We start from the raw sequence: 21252 nt of genomic DNA on the forward strand, positions 1-21252 counted from the left end.
CTTGAAGGAAATAAACTTGCAGGGCTACAGGAATCGAGCGGAGGAGTGGGACTGACTGGATTGCTCCATGGATTGACAAAGTAGACATAGAGAGGATGTTTCCTCTTGTGGGGAAATCTAGAACGCGAGGTCACAATTTTAGGATAAGGGGTGGCAGATTTAAAACAGAGATGAGGAGAAATTACTTCTCTCAAAGGGTCGTGAATCTGTGGAATTCACTACCCCAGAGTGCGGTGGATGCTGGGACATTGGGTAAATTTAAGGAGGAGATAGACTGATTTTTAACTAGAAATGGGTTGAAGGGTTATGGAGAATGGGCAGGAAAGTGGAGTTGAGGCCAAGATGAGATCAGCCATGATCATATTGAATGGCGGTGCAGGCTCGAGGGGCTGAATTGCCTACTCCTGCTCCTAGTTCTTATGTTCTTATGAAAGGCAGCATGGACTTGATGGGCCGAATGGCCTCCTTCTGTGCCATATAAAGGAATAGGCACCAACATGTTGCACCACACACATTTGACAAAATTACTGATTCAGACACGGTCATGGGGGCAATTAATCTGTATATAAAGTGTGTAGCCACCCTAATGCCATAAAAACAGTGTGATTGAAAACACATTTTTCCCTATACATAAAGTAGCTAATCATACAAACATCAATGGAGAGCAACACAACTGTATTAGCTAGCTAGCAAGCAAAACAGCATACAATGCCAATGTAAATTACTTTTGTTGACAGAATAGAGCTAGCTACACTATGTGCTAATGTTGTGAATGAACTGTTAAAAAAGTTATATTTTGTAAACAGCAATAATAAATGTCCAGTGGGTTTTAATTAAGAGATCAGTGTTCAAATCCCAGTTTTGACTTGTAATGGACCTGGATTTCCCTTAACGGCAGGTTTGCTCGTCTCATCTAAGACATGGGAGGATGTCCTCCTGCGTCACTTTGTTTCTTAAAATTATGAAGACTTTTGATTGGGTAAATAAGAAAAGACCATTTCCGTTAGTTGAAGACTCATTGAAGACAAATCATCAATTTAAATGTCACTAAAGTAGTAAGGAGAAATGTTAAGGGAAATGCCTGTATATAGTGGTTTGTTGCAGCATGAAACACTTTGCCACAGAGAGTGGTTGAGGCAGAGACCATTCTATCTTTCAGGGGTTAACTGCTTAAATAATTGAAGCAGGGGAGGCTGTAGGAAAAGAGCAGGGCTGTGGATTAGTTTTGAATTGGGCAGCACAAGATGGTGGTGGTGGGGAACAAACTGTACAGCACATAAAAAGCACAAAACTGTAGAGGTGGGTGTGTTTGGTGGATATATGTTAGAAATAATGCAGGTACAGTGTGGCTTTCGTGCAGAGAGATCGACTATTGACATGCTGTTCTCCCTTCGTCAGATACAGGAGAAATGCCGTGAACAACAGATGCCCCTCTACATTGCTTTCATTGATCTCACCAAAGCCTTTGACCTCGTCAGCAGACGTGGTCTCTTCAGACTACTAGAAAAGATCGGATGTCCACCAAAGCTACTAAGTATCATCACCTCATTCCATGACAATATGAAAGGCACAATTCAACATGGTGGCTCCTCATCAGAGCCCTTTCCTATCCTGAGTGGTGTGAAACAGGGCTGTGTTCTCGCACCCACACTTTTTGGGATTTTCTTCTCCCTGCTGCTTTCACATGCGTTCAAATCCTCTGAAGAAGGAATTTTCCTCCACACAAGATCAGGGGGCAGGTTGTTCAACCTTGCCCGTCTAAGAGCGAAGTCCAAAGTACGGAAAGTCCTCATCAGAGAACTCCTCTTTGCTGACGATGCTGCTTTAACATCTCACACTGAAGAATGCCTGCAGAGTCTCATCGACAGGTTTGCGTCTGCCTGCAATGAATTTGGCCTAACCATCAGCCTCAAGAAAACGAACATCATGGGGCAGGATGTCAGAAATGCTCCATCCATCAATATTGGCGACCACGCTCTGGAAGTGGTTCAAGAGTTCACCTACCTAGGCTCAACTATCACCAGTAACCTGTCTCTAGATGCAGAAATCAACAAGCGCATGGGTAAGGCTTCCACTGCTATGTTCAGACTGGCCAAGAGAGTGTGGGAAAATGGCGCACTGACACGGAACACAAAAGTCCGAGTGTATCAGGCCTGTGTCCTCAGTACCTTGCTCTACGGCAGCGAGGCCTGGACAACGTATGCCAGCCAAGAGCGACGTCTCAATTCATTCCATCTTCGCTGCCTTCGGAGAATACTTGGCATCAGGTGGCAGGACTATATCTCCAACACAGAAGTCCTTGAAGCGGCCAACATCCCCAGCTTATACACACTACTGAGTCAGCGGCGCTTGAGATGGCTTGGCCATGTGAGCCGCATGGAAGATGGCAGGATCCCCAAAGACACATTGTACAGCGAGCTCGCCACTGGTATCAGACCCACTGGCCGTCCATGTCTCCGTTATAAAGACGTCTGCAAACGCGACATGAAATCGTGTGACATTGATCACAAGTCGTGGGAGTCAGTTGCCAGCATTCGCCAGAGCTGGCGGGCAGCCATAAAGACAGGGCTAAATTGTGGCGAGTCGAAGAGACTTAGTAGTTGGCAGGAAAAAAGACAGAGGCGCAAGGGGAGAGCCAACTGTGCAACAGCCCCAACAAACAAATTTCTCTGCAGCACCTGTGGAAGAGCCTGTCACTCCAGAATTGGCCTTTATAGCCACTCCAGGCGCTGCTTCACAAACCACTGACCACCTCCAGGCGCGTATCCATTGTCTCTCGAGATAAGGAGGCCCAAAAGAATGCAGGTATTTTAATATGGACCTAATCATCTACCTCAGCAGTAATTTGTTTCATTAGTGTGTCAGTGCAATCCAGGGGGGAGAATTATTTCTTATGCATCTAAGTTTAATCTTTTGCTAAGTGTTACAACCCGGTGAGAAAGGCGTCTAGGGGTCCCTCTCAGCCTTCACCTGGTCTTATCGTAACAGAGTTTTATTTTTAAACACACTGTGTTTAGCTCCTCCTTGGTGAATCCTTGTTCACCGCTTTCCAATTATGAGACAAAGAAACTAGCACAAACAAGTTTTCTTAGGTTTAAAGAAGAAAAATTAAAATTTATTAAACTTGCACTTAAACTCTAATTCGGTTGCTGCCTACGGATACACGACACGCCCACACTAGCATGCATATGTGATATACACATGCAAATAGAGACAGAAAAGAGCAGAAGGAAAATAAAGGGGAAAAATTTGAGGCAATATCTAAAGAGCTTTGGTTACGGTTCTTTGAGCTCACTGTAGAGTCCTTGATTGAGGTGGACTTTGCTTTTCATTGGGGCCCAGTATTCTTCTTAAACCTTGTTCACTTTGGGAGATTTTTCTCTCTTGGGGTTCATGTGTCTTCAGTGGATTCAGAGGCTAGTTTTAAAGAGATAGGAGCAGACAGGAGAGATCTTCTCAGTCCAGGAGCGAACAGTCTTTCTTTGAGTTCCAACTCTCTGTGGCTAGTTCAAAAGCAAACCCTGGAATAGCCAGTTAGTCACGTGACCAGCTGGTCTAACCAGTTCTGGCCCTTGTGGATTGTATCCTCCTTAGCAGGCCTTGGAATGCGTTTCCTCACCTTCGATATGTTAGTATGTAAATTTTTTTTCCAGTCACGGCTGATCTGTTTAACAAGTCATTTCATTGCTCCATCAACATTTTAAAATCAATTTTCATGACAAAATTAATGTGCTTCATTCTTGGCAGGTGGGGGCCATGCATGACACCTCCACACCCATTGGAATGAAATGCGATTTGAGAAAAGCACATATCATTAAAAGGGGTCGAGACAAAATATAAGATACAGGAAAAACCATGCATTTCTCTCATTCATTCTCAAATCCTAAAACCTAGTACAGCCTGTCTTTTCTTGCTGCCAGTGCTGCTTTAATTGCCCTTTTTTGGCATCCCAGTAAACATGCGAGTCTTTGGGGAAGTTTTTCTTCAGTTTACCCATTTCCATGGCTGCCTAGGGTCTTTGAGATGGTTAGGTTTAATTAGCCCTGAGCTGGAATTTTTTTCTTCAGGAGAGTCAGTAGTGGGCGGGTCTATCCTGAACTCTCTTTCAGTGCTTTGCTGAGTCATACAAAGGCTTTTGACTTCAGGGGATGGGTGGTTCACTTTTTTTCTGACTGTGGGGGAGGATTCTTTGCTAATCTCCCCTTTGTCCTCCTGGGACACTCCTGCCTGCAGGTATTTGTGCAGACTCTATTGCATTCCCCTGTGGCACTTTGGCTAGGTGAGGAATCATCCTCATAGTTTCTCTGCCCCCTAGAGGTCTTTCTTTGTCTCTGCAGGTTCATGTAAATGCTGTTAGCAATTCTGGTGGGGTGCTTCTAGTGTCTGCATTTACGTAAGAGGATGTGGGGTCTACCTTTTCACATTTTTCAGGGTTGGCTGAATGGACAGTAGGGGTTTTCATCCAGGATTCCATCCGGACTTCCTTTAACCTGCCCGCTTGGTCACTTTTTCCTCTTCCCTGTCTAACCTTTTGCCAGCCTTGTGCCCGCCTGTCCCTTTTTGTTCTCAGTGGTGGTCTCTTATAGTTCACCAGCCTTCAGCTGGATGGTCCTCCTGATACCGGACTTAGGGGTGCAGGTTTCACTGTAGGTTGGGGTTTCCCCTCAACCTGGCACATGTGACAACTCCTGTTGTACTCCACCACATCCTTATGGAGTTTTGGCCAGTCAAACTGCTGTCTTATGCAGGCTTTGCTCTTTCATATACCGGCATGTACAGCCTCTGTAGTCTCACGGGTCCCTCTTAATATTTCTCTCTGGTACCTCTGCGGCACCATTAACTGGTGAACTACTGTCCACTCATTGCTCTCAGGTCTGTATATATAAATGATTTGGAGGAAAATGTAGCTGGTCTGATTAGTAAGTTTGCGGACGACACAAAGGTTGGTGGAGTTGCGGACAGTGATGAGGATTGTCAGAGGATACAGCAGGATATAGATCGGTTGGAGACTTGGGCGGAGAAATGGCAGATGGAGTTTAATCCGGACAAATGTGAGGTAATGCATTTTGGAAGGTCTAATGCAGGTGGGAAGTATACAGTAAATGGCAGAACCCTTAGGAGTATTGACAGGCAGAGAGATCTGGGCGTACAGGTCCACAGGTCACTGAAAGTGGCAACGCAGGTGGATAAGGTAGTCAAGAAGGCATTCGGCATGCTTGCCTTCATTGGTCGGGGCATAGAGTATAAAAATTGGCAAGTCATGTTGCAGCTGTACAGAACCTTAGTTAGGCCACACTTAGAATATTGCATGCAATTCTGGTCGCCACACTGCCAGAAGGACGTGGAGGCTTTGGAGAGGGTACAGAGGAGGTTTACCAGGATGTTGCCTGGTCTGGAGGGCATTAGCTATGAGGAGAGGTTGGATAAACTTGGATTGTTTTCACTGGAATGACGGAGGTGGAGGGGCGACATGATAGAGGTTTACAAAGTTATAAGCTACATGGACAGAGTGGATAGTCAGAAGCTTTTTCCCAGGGTGGAAGAGTCAGTTACTAGGGGACATAGGTTTAAGGTGAGAGGAGAAAAGTTTAGAGGGGATGTGCGAGGCAAGTTCTTTACACAGAGGGTGGTGAATGCCTGGAACTTGTTGCCGGGGGAGGTGGTGGAAGCAGGTACCATAGAGACGTTTCAGAGGCATCTTGACAAATACATGAATAGGATGGGAATAGAGGGATACGGACCCCGGAAGTGCAAAAGGTTTTAGTTTAGGCAGGCATCAAGATTGGCGCAGGCTTGTGCTGTACTGTTCTTTGAGAACTCCATTTCCTCATCAGTACCTCATTCTTTAAAAGTGTAGCAATCGGGGCTCCATTTGCTTCACTTTCAGACTGGGCAGCCTGTGCTAACTCTTGCAATACTGGGTCAGCTCACTGAGCCTCACCTAGGGAAAATCCATTTAATTAATTCTCTGGATATCCTAACTTTCCAAAGAAAGTCTCAGACAGACAGACCTGGTCATCTGCCTGCAGTGCCAATTCAGTCTCCCCTGGGGGGGAGCTGGTTTGATCATGGCCTGATCCACTACACATTCAAGGAAACTGCAGGAGTCTGTCCACTGCCACTGCCCTGTCTCTCTGACCTCCTGCGGTCTTTCTTTCACTACTGGGAGGGCTAGCACCTTCACCCCTGCCAGATCATTACCTTGGAGCAGGTCAACACCATCCACAGGCAAACTAGGGACAATCCCTACTGTCACCGGTCCCGAAACTAGATCCCACTACAGGTGCATCCGGTGTACAGGTACAGGCATACACTGCCCTCCAACACCATTCATCATCATTCTGGTGTTCTTTGCACTCTCTGGGGGAAAGGTCAGGCCTTTTCCCAGTAAAAGGGATCTAGTGGCCCCTGTGTCCCTGAGAATTACTATGGGCTTGCTTGCCCCACTCGAGGGATATGGGGTTACTTTTCCTTCAGACACAAAACCTTGATAACCCTCAGGAATCCTTTTAAATTTTCCTGTACTTGCAGCCATAAGCTTCCTGGGTCTCATTCTTACTGCAGTTAAAGCCACAGCTTGCTCTGCTGTGTTTTCCATCACGTTCTCTTCTTCACTAGGCAGGTGTGCCTTGATTAACCCTACAGGTTTTCCCTTTAGTTTCCAGAATTAGCTTTTATATGACCTGCCTTTTTACAATGGAAGCACGCTGGTCTCCGTGTCACACTCATGCTCACTGCATCTTCTTTTTTGGCTGGAGGCGCACCCCATGTTTCCTGCTTTTCTTTCTCTCCCAGGACTGCTTGGGCTCCTGTCACCTTCCTACCCTTTGTCCTTTTCGGATTTGTGAGGGTGATTCGGAAAGGTTCTCCCCTGGGAAACCGACTTATAAATTAAAGCAAACTCATCGGCCAGAACGGCCACTTGCTGGGCTCTCTGAACCCGCTGCTCCTCTACATGTGTCTTTATGGAGAGTGGGAGAGAGTTTTTAAATTCCTCTAACAGAGTTACTTCCCTGAGATTCTATAGCTGAGCTGTACCTTAAGATCCCTCAGCCACTGGTCAAAAGCCAGCTGCTTACTTATAAGTTTGATTAGCTTGCTTCTTGAGGGTTCTAAACTTTTGGTGATAGGCTTTAGGTACTAATTCAAATGCCCCCTCTGTCTGTTCATAATTTGAACTCTCGTCTGGCAACAGGTAATAAACCTCCTGGGCTTATCCAGTTTGTTTGCTTTGCAGTAAAAGAGACCATGTCTCAGCTGGCCATTTTAGCTGCCTTGCTAGTTTCTCAAAGGACACAAAAATTCTTCTACATCTTCCTCATTGAATTTTGGAATTAGTTGAGTTAGTTTTAACAATTCTGTACCCATCCCCTGAATTACACTCCTCCATAGTGGCTATGCTTTTACTGGGATTACCCTGTCGATCCCTAGTTAACCCAAGTCATCTCAGCTCTCTTTCTTTGCATTCTTTCTGGAAGGTTCTTTCTCTCTCTCTCTCTCCCGCCTCTCTTTGTCTTCACGTTCCTTCTGGAAGACTCTTTCTTTCTCCCTCTCCTGCCTCTCTCTCTCTTTTTCCCTTTCCTCAAATTCAAATTTCCTCTGTTCCAATTGTATCTTTGCTAACGGAAAAATGGTGGGCCACTAGCCTTAGCAGTTCAGACATCCTAGCCTTGCCAGGTACAGTGATCCCACACTGCTCGGCCATTTTCCTCAACTCCTCCACAGACAATGCTTTTAACTTATCCCAAGTTACTTCACCCTGGCTTGGGGAGCTGCTAGCTACAGTTGCAGACATGTTAGTGTTCAAGCACACACAACTACAAGAAAACCTGTATTGAAATCTTGCTTTTCTTTCGATTGGGAAAAATTTGGCTTCCCACTTCCAATTTCTCTTGTTTATCTGTGGGTCAAATCCAGACGCTGGCACCCAAATTTCTGTCACGACCCGGTGAGAAAGGTGTCTAGGGTTCCCTCTCAGCCTTCACCTTGTCTTACCGTAACAGGGTTTTATTTTTAAACACACTGTGTTTATCTCCCCCTTGGTGATCCTTGTTCACCACTTTCCAATTATAAGGCAAAGAAACGAGCACAAACAGGTTATCTTCGGTTTAAAGAAGAAAAGTTGAAATTTATTAAATTTGAACTTAAACTCTAATTCGGTTGATGACTACGGATACACAACGCATCCATGATAGCATGCATATGCGATACACACTTGCAAACAGAGACAGAAAAGAGCAGAAGGAAAATAAAGTGGAAAAATTTGAGGCAATATCTGAAAAGTTTTTGTTACAGTTTTTCGATCTCACTGTAGAGTCCGTGATTGTAGGTAGATCCTGCTTTTCATTGGGGCCCAGTGTTCTTCTTAAACCTTGTTTGCTGTAGGAGACTTTTCTCTCTTGGGGTTCATGTGTCTTCAGTGGATTCAGCGGCTTGTGAGAAAGAGATGGGAGCAGACAGGAGAGATCTTCTCAATCCAGGAGCAAACAGTCTTTGAGTTCCAACTCTATGTGGCCAGTTCAAAAGCAAACCCTGGAAGAGCCAGTTAGTCATGTGACCAGCTGGTCTAACCAGTCCTGGCTCTTGTGAATTGTATCCTCCTTAGCAGGCCTTGGAATGTGCTTCCTCACCTTTGATGTCTGTTAGTACGTAAATGTTTTTTTCCAGCCACGGCTGATCTGTTTAACAAGTCATTTCCTTGCTCCAGTGACATTTTAAAATCAATACACCCTGGTCCACTCCTCCATTACCCCCGACACCTCGTCCCCTTCCCACAGCACCTTCCGATGCAACCGCAGGAGGTGTGATACCTGCCCTTTTACTTCCTCCCTCCTCACTATCCAAGGCCCCAATCACTCCTTTCAGATGAAGCAGCGATTTACTTGTACTCCTTTCAATTTAGTATACTGTATTCGCTGCTCACAATGCAGTTTCCACTACACTGCCGAGACCAAACACAGATTGGGTGACCACTTTGCAGAACACTTCCGCTCAATCCAAAAACTTGACCCTGAGCTTCCTGTCGCTTGCCATTTCAACACATTCCCCCTGCTCTCTTTTTTTTTATTATTTTAGAGATACAGCACTGAAACAGGCCCTTCGGCCCACCGAGTCTGTGCCGACCAACAACCACCCATTTACACTAATCCTACACTAATCCCATATTCCCTAGCACCTACCTACACTAGGGGCAATTTACAACAGCCAATTTACCTATCACCTGCAAGTCTTTGGCTGTGGGAGGAAACTGGAGCACCCGGCGAAAACCCACGCAGGTACAGGGAGAACTTGCAAACTCCGCACAGGCAGTACCCAGAATCGAACCCGGGTCCCTGGAGCTGTGAGGCTGCGGTGCTAAGCACTGCGCCACTGTGCCGCCCATATGTCCTAGGATTGCTGCAGTGTTCCAGTGGGGGGGATGGTCTCCCAGAGGAAAGCAGCAACAGCCAAGTTCATGGCACCACAGATGGCTCTGCTGCACAGCAGGGCAGAAAAAGGGGTAGAAGAGCTACAGTGATAGGGGATTCTATCGTAAAGGGCACAGATATGGGTTTCTGTGGCCACAAACGTGACTCCAGGATGGTATGTTGCCTCCCTGGTGCTAGGGTCAAGGATGTCACGGAGCGGCTGCAGGACATTCTGAAGGAGGAGGGGGAGCAGTCAGAGGTCGTGGTGCACATTGGTACCAATGACATAGGTAGAAAGAGAGATGAAGCCCTGCAACAAGAATTTAGGGAGCTAGGTAGCAGATTAAAAAGCAGGACCTCAAAGGCTGCAATCTCTGGATTACTCCCAGCGCCATGTGCTAGTGAGTATAGGAATAGGAGGATAGAGTAGATGAATGCGTGGCTGAGGAGATGTTGCAGAAGGGAGGGCTTTCATTTCCTGGACCACTGGGTCTGTTTCTGGCAAAGGTGGGACCTCTACAAGTTGGACGGGTTGCACCTGAACCGGAATGAGACCAACATCCTTGCTGTGAGCTTTGCTAGTGCTGTTGGGGGGGGCGGTTAAACTAATTTGGCAGGGGAAAGGGATACAGAGTGGAGGTACAGTAGGGGGTGATGCACAGTCAAATATAGAAGAGAAACAGAGTCAGTCTGTAAGGCAGAGCAAATATAGACCTGTTAAGGAACAAGTGAAAAATGCAAAGCTGGATTGCATCTATTTTAATGCAAGGAGTATTGCTAGTAAGACAGATGAATTGAGGGCGTTGATTAGCACGTGGGATTATGATATTATTGCTATCACAGAGACATGGTTGAGGGAGGGGCAGGACTGGCATCTCAATATTCCAGGGTATAGAATCTTCAGGCGTGACAGGGAAGGGGATAAAAGAGGATGTGGCATTGCACTGTTAATCAAGGAATCAATTACTGCAGTAAGGAGGGATGATATCTTAGAAGGTTCCTCAAATGAGACCATTTGAGTAGAACTTAAAAACAAAAAGGGGGCAATCACTTGGCTGGGCGTGTACTACAGGCCTCCAAACAGTCAGGGAGAGATAGAGGAACAGATATGTCGGCAAATGTAGGTGTAAAAATAATAGGGTAACAATAGTAAGGGATTTCAACTTACCTAATATCAACTGGGATAGTCTTAGTGCAAAAGGCTTAAAGGGGGCAGAATTATCGAGGAGAGCTTTTTGAGCCAGTATGTAGAAAGTCTGACAAGACAAGGGGCAGTCCTAGACCTAATCCGAGGGAATGAAACTGGACAAGTGGTAGAAGTGTCAGTAGGGGAACGTTTTGGGGATAGTGACCATAACTCTGTAAGATTTAAGGTAGTTATGGAAAAGGACAAAGACGGGCCGGAAATAAAGGTACTGAATTGGGGGAAGGCCAATTTCAATCTGATAAAACAGGATCTGGCCAAAGTGGACAGGGCGCAGCTACTTGTAGGAAAGCCTACATCAGACCACTGGGAGTCATTCAAAGAGGAAATAGTGAGGGTTCAAAGCCAACATGTACCTGTTAAGGTGAAGGGTAGGACCAACAAGTCCAGGGAACCCTGGATGTCAAGGGATATAGAGTATTGGAAGAGGGAAAAAAAGGAGGCTTATGGCAGATTCGGAGCGCTGAAAACAGCGGAGGCACTAGAGGAGTATAGAAAGCGTAGGGAGGTACTTAAAAAAGTAATTAGGAAAGCAAAGAGGGGAAATGAAAAAACATTGGCAGGCAAGATAAAGGAAAATCCTAAGGCGTTTTATAAGTATATTAAGGGCAAGAGGCTAACCAGGGACAGAGTGGGGGGGGCCCATTAGGGACCAACCTGGCAATCTGTGTGTGGAGCTGGAGGACATAGGTGAGGTTTTAAATGATTTCTTTTCATCTGTGTTCATTATGGAGAAGGATGATGTAGGTGTACAGATCAGGGAGGGGGATTGCGATATACTTGAACGTATTAGCATTGAAAGGGAGTATGTATTAGATGTTTTAGCGGGCCTAAAAGTGGATAAATCCCCAGGCCCAGATGAGATGTATCCTAGGCTGTTATGTGAGGCAAGGGAGGAGATAGCAGGGGCTCTGACACAAATTTTCAGATTCTCTCTGGCCATGGGAAAGGTGCCAGAGGACTGGAGGACAGCGAATGTGGTACCATTATTCAAGAAGGGTAGCTGGGATAAACCAGGTAATTACAGGCCGGTGAGTCTAACATCAGTGGTAGGGAAACTATTGGAAAAAATTCTGAGGGACAGGATTAATCTCCACTTGGAGAGGCAGGGATTAATCAGGGATAGTCAGCATGGCTTTGTCAGGGGGAGATTGTGTCCAACTAACTTGATTGAATTTTTCGAGGAGATGACTAGATGTGTAGATGAGGGTAAAGCAGTTGATGTAGTCTACATAGACTTCAGTAAGGCTTTTGATAAGGTCTCGCATGGGAAATTGGTTAAAAAGGTAAGAGTCCATGGGATCCAGGGAAATTTGGCAAATTGGATCCAAAATTGGCTTAGTGGCAGGAAACAGAGGGTAATGGTTGAGGGTTGTTTTTGCGAGTGGAAGCCTGTGACCAGTGATGTACCACAGGGATCGGACCCTTGCTGTTTGTAGTGTACATTAATGATTTAGACGTGAATATAGGAGGTATGATCAGTAAGTTCGCAGATGACACGAAAATTGGTGGTGTCATAAATAGTGAGGAGGAAAGCCTTAGATTCCAGGATGATATAGATGGGATGGTAAGATGGGCGGAACAGTGGCAAATGGAATTTAATCCTGAGAAATGTGAGGTGATGCATTTTGGGAGGGCTAACAAGGCAAGAGAATATACAATGGATGGTAGGGCCCTAGGAAGAACAGAGGGTCAGAGGGACCTTGGTGTACTTAACCATAGATCACTGAAGGCAGCAGCACAGATAGATAAGGTGGTTAGGAAGGCATTTGGGATACTTGCCTTTATTGGCCGAGGCACAGAATATAAGAGCAGGGAGATTATGATAGAGCTGTATAAAATGCTAGTTAGGCCAAAGCTGGAGTACGGTGTACAGTTCTGGCGGCACACTATAGGAAGGATATGATTGCACTGCAGAGGGTGCAGAGGAGATTCACCAGGATGTTGCCTGGGCTGGAGCATTTCAGCTATGAAGAGAGACTGAAAAGGCTAGGGTTGTTTTCCCTCGAGCAGAGAAGGATGAGGGGGGTCATGATTGAAGTATACAAATTATGAGGGGCATTGAAAGGTTAGATAGGAAGAGACTTTTTCCCTTAGCAGAGGGGTCAATAACCAGGGGGCATAGATTTAAGGTAAGGGGCAGGAGGTTTAGAGGGGATTTGAGGAAAAAAAATTTCACCCAGAGGGTGGTTGGAATCTGGAACGCACTGCCTGAAGGGATGGTAAAGGCAGGAACCCTCACAACATTTAAGAAGTATTTAGATGAGCACTTGAAATGTCATAGCATACAAGGCTACAGGCCAAGTGCTGGAGTTTGGGATTAGAATAGTTAGGTGCTTGATGGCCAGCACAGACATGATGGGCCCAAGGGCCTATTTCTGTGCTGTAAAACTCTATGACTCTATGAACATCAATGCAAGCTCGAGAAACAGCACCTCATTTACTGATTTGGCACACTACAGCCTACCGACTGAACATTGAGTTCAATAATTTAAGGGCATGACTGGCCCCCCTTTTTTTCAGTTTTACATTTTTTTTGTTTTACTTTGTATTTTTATTTCATTTTATTTTAGTTTGTTTCATCATTACACTTTTTTTTTTACCATGTGCCTGCCCACTGTTTTTTTTCATGTTTTGCTTTTGGCTCGGGTTTTCATTATTCTGTCATTTAACACCCTCTCTGCACTAACGCTTTGTATTTCACCACACCATTGACACACTCTTTGTCTTTGCCTTTGCCCCATGATCTCCTTGTCAGTTATTCTCTGTGACCCTCTGTCCTATCAACACCTTCCCATTTGTTGTCTTTTACCCCCCCACACACCTTATTTGCTTAAAACCTATTAAATTGCTAACTTTTGCCAGTTCTGATGAAAAGTCACTGACCTGAAATGTTAACTTTGCTTCTCTCTCCACAGATGCTGCCAGACCTGCTGAGTATTTCCAGCACTTTTTGGTTTTATTTCAGATTTCCAGCATCTGCAGTATTTTGCTTTTATTTTAAAATCAATGTCATGACAAAATTAATGTGCCTCATTCATGGCAGGTGGGGGCCTAGCATGACAGTAAGAAAATGAAATATTCAATTAGCTTTTCAAAACATTCGGTCACATTGATGAGGGAACCACTGCCATGTCTGGAATTTCTTTATAAATGCCCATTTGCTCAATAGTTCATAGGTCAAGTGAAACAGCAGGGGTGATTCCATTTGTACTTTATCGACGTAGTAGGGTTTGTAAGATTTAAAGCCATTTTCTGTAATTTCATAGTTATGTGAGCCTTAATTAGAGCTCTGAAAACCATGGCAGAGAAATATTGATAATGAGCATCAAAAATTCAATTTTCTCACCACAATTATATAACTTTTAATATATCTGCCAAAATATATCACCAAAAAAGCATCATAAATAATATAATAAAAATTATGAATACTGCCGACATTGCAGCAATCAGTCGATCAGACAACAGATTTTACAGCCCATTTGCAGTTTTATGCCTTTTTAACATTATTTTTAAATGCAGCCAGTAAAGGATTGTTGGTATCCATGTAAGATGATACCAGGCGCAGTTAAAGATCTATTGTAAAACATCACTTATTGTGTTACACACTACATTAACACCAACTACCCTACTTCTTTAGGTATTATGGGGTCTCACAATATTTGCACATAGGAAAATCCTACAGATTTTTAAAGTACAAATTGCCACTTTTTTACTCATATAATTTTATATTATAAATAAATCTGTCAAAGGTCATGCATTATCATATTTAACATCAAATATAACAATTAATAGGAAACATAGGAGCATAAGAACAGGAGAAAGCCACTCAGCCTCTCAAGCCTATTCTACCATTCAGTTAGAAGTTGTTCTATACCTCAACTTCATTTACCCACCTTTGCTTCATTTCCAATGATACAGTTACTGAACAAAAATCCATCAATTTCAGTCTTGAAAATTTCAATTGATCCAGCACCCATAATCTTTTGGGGAGCATGTTCTAGATTTCCAACATCCTTTGAGTGAAAAAGTGCTTCCTGATTTCACTCCCACATGGCCTAGGTCTAATTTTAAGAGTGTGCCCATTAGTTCTCGATCTCCCCAACAGAGGAAGTAGTTTCTTTGTATCTGCACTATCAAATCCCTTTATCATCTTAAATTCCTCAATTAGACGCCAACCTTCTATAAACAAGGGAATACAACCAGTCCTCATAATTTAACCCTTTAAGCCCTGGTGCCATCCTGTGATTCAGTTCTGTATCCTGCCTGAGGTGCAGTGCCCAAAACTGAACCCCCAAATTAGTTCACTAACTTGTAATCATTCCCAGGTTGTCATTACTTTGTGTATAGTATGATGAATGTCATTTATGGATTAACTTTTTAAATCTTCATGCAGTCTTGTGAGAAGAATTGTGTTGAAGCTGTAAAGTTTCACTTTTTGGAGATGGCATTATCAATTCCCTAAGGTCCATGTTGTAGATTTGTAGACCTTTGTAGTTATAAACAGTACATTCTGATAAATAATCAACGTTCTCTTTAACCCCTTCTCACTCAGAAATGTCAAGAGCTTAATTACTTTCAATAGGAAGTGACAGTCCATTTGGTTAGTTTTGGGAATCATTAATGTCTTTAGCCCAACCTGCAAACATTCGGATTTAAAAACACACCCAAGATTTTCCAAGGCTGCAAACACAAAATATACCTACTCATATACAAAGGTTACATAATAAGTATGCTTGTCAGCAGTCTTGTAGTCATAAAGAGTAATTTTTGGATATAGGGCTAAGTTTCACTCTTCACAGTAGACCTAGTTTTGCCTTAGGCACTGTAGATAATGAACTGTTGGGGATCAGCAAGGAAACACTTGTGTTTTTACAAAACTTTGTACACTTCCTTTCCTAGCCAAGTTAATGTTATATATAACAGTATCAAACAATTGCTCTCCCTCTGCCCACCTTTCAAGTGCGCATGAGTGACCCTGAATCAATGTGGCATCAGCTGACGTCCCCTGGTGTGACAAAGACTATAAAAACTGTCAGGAATATGGTTGGCCTCCAGCAAGAAAGAAGGTGCTACATTTATTTATTTTTTCTTTAGGAGGGACCAAAACAGTCAACAAGTACATGTTCTTGTATTGGAATGTGAAATCTGAGAGCATTCTCCTGACCTAACAGTTCTGCATTCAGTGTTATCAAATGTTTTAAATTTCAATGGCAAAGCACCACTTACATGCTGAATTACTACCCGTCATCAGTACTAAGTCCCTGCAGCAGACTGACATGAGCCCCAGTAGATGAGCTGCCCCAGTGATTGGCATGTCTTTCTTTATTAACATTTTTCTAGTTACTTTACTGCTTTCACTCGATCGGCAACAAATGCAAGTTTATCAAAAAAAGTCAATTTAGCATTCTTGACTAAAGGAGAAACAGCAAGACTTCCACAAAAAAATAATCAGCTACCTAATGTCTGGAACAAGCTTGAGCTCTCTGTAACGTGATCCTTACATGAACCATAATCTCCTGTTTATTTCCCTTAATGAGGCAGGAGTTAAAACAGTTGACCTGATCAGATTCAGATGGCAGCCCTGAAGGAGTGAGCCCCCTGCTGCATCTTGGTCCCGACACCCTTTGTTACCTCCAAGTGAGCTGAGACCAGGCTGTGAACCATGTAAATAGGAGGTTTCCAGGTTAATGAAAAGCCATAACTTCATCCCAGTGCTGCTGTGGAACTCTCCTCACTCCAACCATAGAACCACATTCTTGCCACAATCTACTAATAACACTTAACAAATGTTTCAGGGAAACAAAATGTGTTTCATGAAAAATGGCTAAGAGATTATATACTTTCAATTAAATAGAGAGCTTAAATATATATATTTACAGGAAAAATATGACATTTTAAGATCCAACAGAAACAAATATGAATGGCAAAATCACAAACAAAATGGTTTGTAATGTCAAAGTTTAAGTTTTCTGACAATTGTAACATTTACTGTGATTATTGTTTAAATTAGTATTGTCATCTCTATAACAGTAACTGCATGGAATGAATTGTACAATTCAAGATTTGATTGAATCTTTGAACTTTGTCTTAAATACAAATGAATCTTCATGTACATCAGTGGTAATAGTCCTCGCATTCTCGATTTATGTATAAAGTTTCAAATTTTCTTAATACCTCATTGCCAGAATACTATCTGTTTGACTCTAATGTGAAATAACCCATATTCTGGACTGAAAGTAGTACGCAACACAATGAAAAGTGAGAATTTCAAATTTCCCTTATTCCACTGTAATTGATTTAACTTGGAAATTAAAGTCTTTTTCATGTACAATGGCAAATTGCATCAATTCATGAGCAGCAACCTTAGCGTTCACATATTATGTTACATTGTCTTTCATGCAACTGCTGTTTGCTGCTGTACTTAATTATAGGTCGAGTGAAAAATATGATGTGCTGTGAATCTGTGGTCAGGTCAATCATAAGCTGCATTATGCTGTAAACTGTACCAGAATTTGTTTAAAACAAGCCAAGTAGTTGGAATGGAATGAGTTAACATATAACAAATGGTTATCAGCTTAATAATGAAACAGAATTGAACAATTTAACGTGAATGATGATATGCAGCAAAGTTCCCATTTTGTTTTTAAACCTCTGATCAAAATATGGAATCTAATTTTCCTTATTCTTAACATAATCCATTGAGCCCACCACCCTCCTTGCCACTACCCCAAGTTCCATCCCCCAGACACAATGTTGGCACTGGTATGAAGGAGAATTTTGTTCTGATTAAAGACTGATGCATGCTCAGCACAGACGGCCTGAATCACACACTTTTTTATTATCAGTTTGCATGTAACCTTGGGGTTGTCTATGGGAATAGTTAAACAAGACTCACTTGTTTGACTTGCTAAATTCCTAAAGTAAAACCAATTTGAACAGTAAGAAAAACATTTTTAAAAATAGGTAAACACAATGACAATACAGATTCTAGACACTGAGCACAGTGCAAAGTGTAAATTCAAATCTGAACTCAGAAAGAATCATAAGGATGTTAATTTTGTTAGTTAATTTACTCAGGATAGTTAGCATTTGGTTCCTTCAAAAAGGATTTACTTGAGAAAATGTTAAGAAACAATAAAGCACATAGCTTTGTTTTCTGACAAAACTGAGAAATTAGCACTTTTCCAAAATGTCTCCATTATGGAATGACATTAAAACACCAATTACTTAGGCAAGCTCTGACATTTTAAATCCGCAGCCTGACAGTCTACATTCTGGATGACTTCCAGTATTAATAAAACTTGCTCAAGCAAAGCCTTACCTGGTTTTCACCACATCAAGGGGATGCATCAGGCAAATTTCCACAAGACCTAAACAGGTGACAGAGAAGAAACAACCAGTAAACATTAGCACGAACAACAGTTTACGCTTCACTGCAGGAGTGGTTATTATTGTGCAAAAGGTCAAATATGAGAATTGAGGTGAACTGAAGCAAATAAGTATGACAAACAGATAATGTAGGTGTGTGCAAGAAAGCTACTCCGTAATTACCTACGATACCAGCATATGCATCTAAACCACTTGAATCAAGAATATAATAATTACTTTCACCACAGAGTACATTTTGGGATCTAATTGATTGAGAGTTCTACCAAGCCCATTCTGAGATTAATTTTGGGCCCGTCTAAAGCATCTGTAGTGTACAAGTTCTTTTTAAAAAGTTGACGACATTAGCTTTAAAAATTCCCTATCACATATGAATCTCCTCGATTAAATAACCAAAGTAATTTTATTGGCTCTATGTTGCCCTTTTTGAGATTAGAAACATCACTTCAGAGTCTTTGTGCAGTATTAACACTGTGTTTATTTATACTAAAGGCAGTCATGAACAAATCACATCCACTACAGGTTTAGAAAACAACTTTAACAAAACAGTTTTGGACCTGTATGTAAAATATAAGAATATTCTGTTCATTTCATAAACAATATCTTCAGTGTTGTTTAATATGCCATGACCAAAATATTTACAAAACATCAGCTTGTCTTTATACAACATTTTCAATGTAGAAAAATCATCACGCGGTGCTTCACAGAGACATAAGAGAAACAGGTAATGAGCCATCAAGCTCGACGCAGCAGTGACAAAGCGAGAGAAGGACAATGTGCCTGGAGTCTTCTCCAACTCTTCAACCTTCACTCGTGAGCAGGGAGATTCAAATGCACGAGCCTTGAAAAGGAAGAGGAGAGGCTGGCCTCCACAGCTGGGGGCTCCCCTCAGGGCGCTCTGAGTGTGGACAGTGGCTCCTCAACCCCTCCGCCAATGAACCCAGCTCCAGCAGCCACTATGCCTGAGGAGAGTCCTGCACTAGTCCAGGACACCCTTAGGTAGCCAGGGCTTTCCAGGCCCTAGGCAGCCAGAGGACGTCTGCCAAAGTCATTACAGGCCAAGGGGCAGCCTGATCAGCAGCCTGCCTGCAGCTCCAGCTGCTGTCGATGGGTTGACAGCTCATAGAAGCACTCGTAAGTGTATAAAGAAAAGCACCTAAACATACTTGGGGGTTCACGAGTGTTAGATATCAGATGTCGCTTCATATTAAGTTCTTTTGTTCAAGACATTAATGCTCATACCTTAATTGTGAGCTGCTGACTTCACCCTTCCCCTTTAGTGGAATTCCAATGTAAGCAAGCCCTCATTTGAATATTTTTTTTGATTTGTTCATGGGATGTGGGCATCACTAGCTAGGCCAGCATTTATTGCTCATCCCTAATTACCCTCGAGAAGGTAGTGGTGAGCTGCCTTCTTGAACTGCTGCAGTCCTTGGGGTGTAGGTACACTAAAGGTGCTGTTAGGAAGGGAGTTCCAGGATTTTGACCCTGCGACAGTGAAGGAATGGCGATATAGTTCCAAGTCAGGATGATGTGTGGCTTGAATGGGAACTTGCAGTTGGTGGTGTTCCCTTGCCTTTGCTGCCCTTGATCTCTAATGCGCATGGTTGAGCTTGAGCTTGGTGCTAGGCATGGAACACAAATGGAAAGGAGGCAACAGACTGCATGCATTTGGGTGAGTCTTTATTGATTTCTGTGTGAGTGGACATCAGGGTGGCTGGAAGTGGGTAATAGTGAGGTTTTCTCTTGCCTGCTTGGCATGTCACTCAATCTGCCTAGCCTCCAGTGCAAGGGCCCCAACCCAGCATCCTTCTCATTGGTGGAGGAGTATCGCTCAGGCATCTGATCGCCATGCAAGGTCTCCCCCCTCCACAGCGCTATATTGCGCAGACCACAGCATTCCACCATTATACACGAGACTTTCACAGGGGCATAGTGCAGAGCTCCACCAGATCGATCGAGGCACTGGAATCTCATCTTCAGCAGCCCAATGGCCTGCTCGATCGTTGTTCGGGTAGAGCCATAACAATTGTTGTATCCCTCCTCTACTGCACTGCAAGGCTTCCTCACAGGCATGAGTAGCCAAGTTTTCAATAGGTAGCCCTTGTCCCTGAGAATCCATCCCTGAAGGCGAGTGTGAAGCCTGAAATGCTGTGGCACCTGGGACTGTCGAAGTATGTAGACATCATAGTTGCTTCCCAGGAAGCGGGCACACATCTGCAGGAAATGCTTTTGGTGGTCACAGACCAATTGAACATTGATTCAATGGAAGTCCTTCCTGTTAATGAAGGTGGCTGGCTCGTCCGTGGGAGCCTTGATGGTCACATGCGTGCAATCTATCACACGTTGCATTGGGGGAGATCCAAAGATGGCCCCGAATCCAATGGCCTCTTGGCCTGACTGTCATGGTCAGTCCAGTAGCGTACATAGTCGCTGGTCCTCTTGAACAGGACACTGGTCACCTCCTGGATGCTGTGGTGGCCAGCTGCCTATGGGACCCCACACGTCACTGGTGGATCCCTGGAATGATCCATATGCGTAAAGGTTTAATGTCACGGTCATCTTCAAGACCACTGGCATGGGCTGATCCCCAAATCCCATAGGTCGCAACTCATCCTGGAGCAGGGCGCATAAATCGGTGTTGGCCTCCCTGCAGAGGCGAAGTTTTCACTGAAAATGCCACTCAGACATTTGGAGGAAGCTGATTCGAGTCCAGTACACTGTCTGGCACAGGTGGGCCCTTCTTGGCATGGCCAGCTGCTGTCAGTCTCGTTGTAGAGTTTCACAGGCAAGCACAGCTTCCTCTTTGCCCTCCCTCCATCGGAGTTGCCACATCACCCCACCAGGTTCCATAAAGTCAGGGTGTATGAGACCAGTGCAAGGTGTCCAGTGGGCCTAAAGAGCACCGTTGATGCTGACACGATCCTGCTCTGGCAACTGAGCTTTTGCTATTTCTCCTGGCAGAATCCCTGATGGCCAACCCTCTCATCCAGCAGTATTGCCAACCACACATCTCACTCAAAAGTTTGTTCATCCGATACAGCCACCCAAATTTAATTCACCCACTTCCGGAGCCCCTGAGGCCCTGATCCTCCTTGCAGAGCCCCCGAGACCCTGCCCCCCACTCCCAGAGCCCCCAGGACCCAAGTCTTCCTTGCAGGAACCCCAGGGTCCACATCCCCTTGCAGAGACCCCGATCTCCCTTGGGCCAGTCTGAAAATGGCCTCTGCACCCTCCTCTTCATCTATGCCT

At 43.9% G+C, this 21252-nt stretch overlaps 1 protein-coding gene across 3 annotated transcripts in view; it reads right to left on the minus strand.

Annotated features, from left to right (window-relative positions):
- Positions 1 to 21252, minus strand: part of slc25a21 (solute carrier family 25 member 21) — a 743687-nt gene that overhangs the window by 174392 nt on the left and 548043 nt on the right. For all 3 annotated transcript variants that reach the window (XM_068038325.1, XM_068038326.1, XM_068038327.1), the window contains one exon: positions 17936 to 17984. In XM_068038325.1, coding sequence (XP_067894426.1) covers positions 17936 to 17984 — 49 coding nt within the window. The remainder of the gene's footprint in view (positions 1 to 17935; positions 17985 to 21252) is intronic.

This window comes from Heterodontus francisci, chromosome 9 (assembly GCF_036365525.1).
Source record: "Heterodontus francisci isolate sHetFra1 chromosome 9, sHetFra1.hap1, whole genome shotgun sequence".
NCBI lineage: Eukaryota > Metazoa > Chordata > Chondrichthyes > Heterodontiformes > Heterodontidae > Heterodontus > Heterodontus francisci.